Source organism: Phalacrocorax aristotelis, chromosome 2 (assembly GCF_949628215.1).
Source record: "Phalacrocorax aristotelis chromosome 2, bGulAri2.1, whole genome shotgun sequence".
Classification (NCBI taxonomy): domain Eukaryota; kingdom Metazoa; phylum Chordata; class Aves; order Suliformes; family Phalacrocoracidae; genus Phalacrocorax; species Phalacrocorax aristotelis.
Window position 1 is genome coordinate 148,508,803 of NC_134277.1, and position 6,476 is coordinate 148,515,278.

The 6,476-nt window shown below is 50.4% G+C and overlaps 1 protein-coding gene across 4 annotated transcripts; it reads right to left on the reverse strand.

Moving 5' to 3' along the window:
- Positions 1-3,621: 3,621 nt before the first annotated feature.
- Positions 3,622-6,137, reverse strand: TMEM74 (transmembrane protein 74). 4 transcript variants are annotated; one of them, XM_075085617.1, is made up of 2 exons: positions 6,019-6,137; positions 3,622-4,984 (listed from the first exon to the last, which is right to left on the reverse strand). In XM_075085617.1, the coding sequence occupies exon 2, from the start codon at positions 4,824-4,826 to the stop codon at positions 3,864-3,866; it is 963 nt and encodes a 320-aa protein (XP_074941718.1). In that variant the 5' UTR covers positions 4,827-4,984; positions 6,019-6,137; the 3' UTR covers positions 3,622-3,863. The 4 variants fall into 4 exon arrangements, with proteins under 4 accessions (XP_074941718.1, XP_074941717.1, XP_074941716.1 ...); XM_075085616.1 differs by having other exon boundaries at positions 3,622-5,032; XM_075085615.1 differs by lacking the exon at positions 6,019-6,137 and adding an exon at positions 5,777-5,994.
- Between the last annotated feature and the right edge of the window lie 339 nt (positions 6,138-6,476).

Here is a 6,476-nt window from a genome sequence, read left to right on the forward strand (position 1 = left end):
CTGGGACCATGCAGCAACGGGCCGCCTTTTTGGTGAGAGTTCCCAGCAGGTGCTGGGCAGTTCCCAAATGGCCACAAATGTCTAACTGGGAAAAAGAAACTGAGAAAACGGGTCACCGGGGAGCTGTTTGAAGAGTGGGGAGCCAGCCAGAGGCTGCCGGGGTCTTGCTGGAGTGTGGGGCATCGTGGGCACCTCCGGCCCAGCTGCAGGCCGCCGGGTTCCTCCAGTGCCCCGGCTCCCTCCAGCAGGAAGGCAGAGGCCAGGGCAGGGCCTGGCCCTTGGACACGTCATGAGGTAGAAAATGGGAAAGCATCACGTTTCGCTGTTAGGGTCAGTCAGAAATAAACTGACTGACGGCACAAATACCGGTATGTTTCCGGGGTACTCCAGAGGGCACCTAAAACCCACCTGGTACACCCCAAAATTTAGATCGCCAAAGAAGGCTCTCCAATGATCCATGATCCATGTGACAACTTTAGCCCAGGCAATGGAAAAAAACCCCAACAATTTTTCTCATACTTGTATCCTTAAAGCATTTCTTTTCTGAGCAGAGGAAATCAAATTGCAAGGGTGCACGAGAGGGCAATTAATTTTGCCCTTGGCTTCAGCCTTTGGTACAGCCTCGTGCGAGGTGAACGACGCGAAGGCTCGTCTGCCAGGCAGCGGCCTAATACATTCGTGTTTTGGTCTCTGTCGCACCACACAGCACGAGAACCTGAGAGTCCAGAGGTTTTATATCACACGACCAACCCACGCAGTCCCGTAATTTGTAAAGGTATCTTTTTGGGTGATCAAAGAAATATCCTGTGAGTTTTTATCTGCTAAACTCCTGCACTCTGAAGGCCTGCCTTCGCCTCTTTCATAGCACACACTAACACCAAAATAAAGAAACTGTGTTAGTCCTGTTACTTAAATTTTCTTACTCCTCACACTTCTGCAGTGTGTATTTAGATTATTAGGTTGACTTACGTTTCCTTAAAATGCTCAGGGAAAATTTGAAGGTTCATTTAAGTATTGCAGGCTCATGATCTGTGACAGGCATTTTACAAAGTGTCAGAAAACTTCTCACTTGATAATAACATACTGACAGTCAGGGGAGCGTTCCCTTTTCTAGTGCTAATAATCAGCATTAAGGCATGCCACGGTTCCTACAAGAAATCTGTGATCCTTACAGCTTTAGCTGTCATCTTGCTGCAATAATGGAATGTACTCCAATTTTCTGCATATGTATTATTAAAAAATAAAAATGATGGCTCTCAAAACCACCAGCCTCAGTTCTAGAGCTTCTGCCATGTAGGTGAGTCCAGCAATTCTTGTTACAGCCCAGGCTGGTGAAAGGGTATTCATTCCCTTTCTGTCCCCTGCCCCACACCACCTTGCTGTCCCCAGCTCAGCACTGTTTGCCCTCTCGCCTGGCACAGGTTTCCCTGGGCCTCCGGAAGCCAAAGCCAGCCTCCTCCCATCCTCGGAGCAGGATGGAGGCAGCGCTGTCCCCACCACCCCACCTCGAGCATGTGTCAGGCCCTGCAGGCAGTGTCCATGTACCCACCAGCAGGCAAAAGCCAGCTGAGGAGGAGCCTTCCTGCTCTGTGTCCTGCTTCTTGGGCTATTTCCTTCCTCACTCTCACCGATCATGACAGGCTGAAGGCTTCTCCTTACATCTGGAAGCTATTCTATTTATTTACCCTAGAAATTCAATCCTAAATCCCTGGTGATGCATCCAGAGGCATGTTAAGCTCTCCAAAGACGACTGTGGAGATGCTGAGTTTCTGCCCGCGAATGTGTTCCGTATCATGACATAAACTGGGAAATTGTCTACTAGGCAGCAGCAGCACCTAATAAGGCTGCTCATTTAATTACCAAATAACACTGAACTAAAGCAGTGGTTAGAGCAGATAATATCCGAAGCAGCATCTCTTTTGCAGGGCCAACATTCAAGCCTGGGTACTACACCATGCTATTTACAGTGACCAAAGGCATAAACCTGGAGCATCACGGCTCCTTAGGCCCTCAGTCGAAGGCACCCGCACCAGCACCCACTGCTGGCAAGCAGGAGGCCCTGAACTAGGTGAGTGCCAGACTCAGGTGCTGCACATGTCTCCTAACATGAATAGGCAGAGAAGAGGGAATGAGGAACCAGGTGGCAAAATAGCATCCAGCCTCTCTGCGTGAGGACCCCAGGTTTCCACCTGCCACTTGTTATTCTGAACCTTGTCCTGCCACATATTCCTGGGTAAATGGGGCATAAAGGAGATCTCCTCCCTTCCCAAGAGAACTCTTCTCAGGTATGTCACAGTGGAGAAAAAAAGTATAATTTAAAAAATATTTTATATTCCTGATATTTGAGACTTAACTTACAACTGAGAAGGCTGTGACAGTGAACCACATGTTTCTACTAAGATTCTGCAATCAGGGACTGCACAGACAGAGCTCTTCACTCATGTTTGGCTTTGGCAGGGACACAGGTATATATTAACATACATATATATGTTAACAGGACATACACATATATATTAACCACTGTTCAGTAAGAACTGACAGCGGTGCATACAACAACCTCTGTTGGTTTCTCAGCACTGCAAGAACACAACTTTAATGTTCCACAGAAACCAGCTCATAATTAAGTAAATAGCATCAGTAGTACAGGTTTTGGCTACTGTTCCACAGAACTGTGATTAATAATAACATGTACCCTTGATCACCCACTATGTTAAGTGAGTCCCATGTCAGACAGTCCAACTGCCTGATATTTCACCTTTGTATTTCCTGACGATTTATTTTTTACAAATAAATCGGCTTTTACTGAGTGAGCCCCAGAAAGCTCCTTCCTGACCTTTCCTTGCTGGTTATGAGAAGGCTGACAGCCTAGTGACATAAAACTGAAGTTTCAAAAGGACTAGTAAGATGCAGACAGCCCCAGTATAAGCAAAGCCCTGCAGCTGAGCTTGAGTTTCTTCTGGCATCCGTGCTGAAGGAGAAGTGTTCAGTCTCAGCATCCCCAGGCATTTTCATTCTTTGCGTCTTTTGAGATTCCAAACAAGAGGTCAGTTAATTCAATATATGGCAGTTTTCATACAGAGACATCTGTCCACCAGGAACTAAACTTCTTTTATATGGGGTCACTATAGCTATCAGAAGTTAATGACTATCAATCATGGCTAATCTGAACTGAAATGGAGCCACTGACCTCAAGCTGAAAGAGCCTTTTGTCTCCTACCAATACCATGAGCCACATGGTTCCCTGCCCTTTGCCTCTTATTTTATATTTTAAATAATCATCACTAATTGTACTATTGTTTGAAAATATGGGAGGCTTGTGGCAAGTCATGACCAAGTGGTGTTCTTTTTTCCCTTAGCTCTCACTCAGTAGAAGAGAAGCTTAAAATGAAAGGATAAAAAGCATCTCTCTTAATTAAATATTAGCTCTGCCATTCCATTATTGGCCCTGCTTCTTAACAGTATAGCAAGTAGACTGTTAATAATCCTGCAGGCTGCAATAATTAACAGCTTCCAAAGTGTCAAGGTCGTTCCTGTTCTGTATGGGAGTAATAAGAAAATTATATAGGCAAGACACCAATGGAATGTTTTATATTAGGATAAAGGAGTATCTGAGGAACCTACTTATCACAAATCTCTTTTTATTCAGTGGTTTTCATTATTTTATATCAGTTGCATTTTCTCTGGCACATTTTCCCTTTACAACAAGTGCTCATTTACTGCAAACATTCGATTATAGAGCTTAAGAAAAAAACCATTCTTGTCAGACAAATAAACTGCATCACCAGCTATCTTCAGCTGTATCTGTTTTCTTTAATAAAACATATTTTCCTGTGGAAATGCTGCCTTTAAAAATCATGACCACACTAATTATCTACGGCAAGCACATCTTCCTCAACTAATGACAGCTCGAGCATATTATCATTTGCACCAGACTTCATTCTGAAATTGAAAGACCCATAGAGCTTCGCAGATTCCTTGGAGGACGCAAACCTGCTCCTTCGGTACAGCTCCCCTTTCCACATGGACATCATCAGCAGGCTGGAGAGCACCACTCCCCCCAGAGTTAAGAGACACAGCCCAGCGATAACACAGCGGTCCAAGTGAGCCCCGATCCTAGCGCTCTCATTCTCCAGCCGCTCCATCTCCCGGGCAGCCACGGTGCTGGGATCCACAGTCACGTCTCTGGGTACCACATAAGAAATGATCACCAGCAAAATGCCACTAACCAGGAACAAAATGGCACTAATGAACCCGTAGTCCACGGATTTCCCAGCCGCCACCTCCGAGGCAGCATCATCCTCCTCAGAGACCAAGGAAGGAGAATCGTGCACCCACTCAGGTGGCAGCTCCCTGCAGGACCGCTGCTGCAGGGGGGCATCCTGGCAGTGGCCGCCTGTAGGACTAGGGGGACTTCTTGCATGCTCCAGGTTTACATTTTCATCCACGTAGGTGAATGATGTCTCAAGTTCCTGCGCACAGCAGCAGGCTTTCTTCTTCCCTCCATCCTCTTCCCTGGGCAAGCGCTCGGGCAGGTGGCAGGGCTGGGAGGTGCTGGCAGGTGCCCCCTGCTCCGGGGGAGCAGTGCCCGGGGTAGTGGGCTGGGGTGCCAGGGAGGGCTCAGCCACAGGGCCCCACTGCAAGACCTTGCGATGCCTTTCACAATGCAGGGCTGCCACAGCAGTGGGTGCTCTGGGGTCCACCTCGCCCCCCTCATGCTGCTGCTGCTGCTGCTCGTAAGGAGGGGATGGCAGGCTCCAGCCGGCAGCGGTGCCCAGGGGCGCCTGCCTGCCCTCCTCGGCCAGGTAGAGAAGCTCCATGCAAGCCATCGACCTCGTCCTGGCGAGCCCCGACTCCTGGGCTACCACATCCTTCAGCAAACGCTGCCCCTGGCCCACGGGAGCGGCTTCACTGTACCAGAGCTGCTGTATCTCAGAAATCTTCTACGCTTTCACCAACGTTTTGTTAGGGACATGGCTTGTGTCAGCTGTTAAATGATTAAACAAATCCTCTCTGACATTCATTTCTTTTCGGTCTGCAAATGAAATAGCAGAGGGGAAAAAAAACAACACCACCACCACCAAACCCGACAACCTCATGGTGATACATTAATAAACCAAAGAGAAGATAACGCAAATGTAACGCATCAGTCTTCCTCTCAAATGTTCGAGGGGAGATGGCAAACACGATTGTTTTAACCACGCATTTAAAACTGCAATCCTCTTGCAGAGCCAAAATCTATTAGGGAGTCTAATCAACCTTTGACACCGATATCCAATTAAGGCAGTAAGTCATTTACGGAGCACAGGATAACCGGAATAACTGTGTAAAATGTCAGAGAAAAGAGACGTCCATTCTTTTAGAAGCAAGGATCTCCCCCGCCCCCTTCTAAATAAAGAATTTTAAACTCAGATTCACCGACTAATTAGAAAGAAACACACAAATCCCATGTAGTTTAATAATCCAGGATCTGGCTTCTCTGGTGGAAATCTGATAATCCTATGGGAAAAGCAGTGCTTTCCTATAGCAGATCTCCAGTTTGATTAAGAGCTTTCGGAATGAAATTATGCCTCAAAGACTGATGACTCAAAGAGGATATTACTCCTCTGCAATTAGTTCGTTATTGCCCCCTTCCCCCGCGCCCCGCCCCGCCCCGCCGGAGGCCGACCGCCCGGTGTCAGGAGGCAAAGCCTGCAGCCCCACACATGTGTTGCATGCCCAGAAAACACACGTGCGCCTATGGCATTTACGTGATCGGTAACAGACGCCGCTCACTCACGCTCTTCTCGGGACCTCGGCGGGAACCGGCCACGCCAGGAGACGCGATCCCCGCCGGCGCGGGGAGCGCGTGGATCCAGCCGCAACTGTGTGACCCGCGCGACGCGGGGCGCACACACGCACAGCCACACACGCACCCCCCGGCCAGCAGGAGCACGCCTCCTCCTCCGCCGCCGCCGCCGCCTCCCCGCGGGCTCCCACCTGCCCGGCAGGGCGGCCCGCCCGCCCCGCACACCCACCTACCTCCCTCCCGCCCGCCTCCGCGGCCGGCGCCCCGCGGCGCAGCCGGGCGGCGGCGGCGCCGCGCCCAGCCCAGCCCAGCCGAGCCGCGCCGAGGCGGGCAGCGCCGAGGCGAGGCGGGCGGGCTGTGCCGGCGGGCGGGAGGCCGGCGGCACGCTGGGAGTTGTAGTCCGCAGGCGGCCGCGGCGCGGGGGCCGCGCACGGAGCCGCCCGGGTGGGGAGCGGGACCGGGGAGCTGCGCCCCGCTGGGCCTCGCTCCGGGGTTCAAACCTCACCTCAGCCAGCGCCCTCCGAGCCCCGGATTCCAGGCATGGGTCTGGAGAGGAGCTTCAATAAAGCGAGCGTTGTGAGGTTGCTCTGGTGCGTGTGTCTAGCTCGGTCATCACCCAGGCTTTTTTTTTTTTCCATAATCACGAGAGCTCACGACTTACTGCATGCAAACATAAAATCAGACTGTCAGA

Excerpts from the sequence above, each read along its gene's own strand:
- TMEM74 (XM_075085617.1), bottom strand. The coding sequence starts at position 4,826 with ATGGCTTGCATGGAGCTTCTCTACCTGGCCGAGGAGGGCAGGCAGGCG.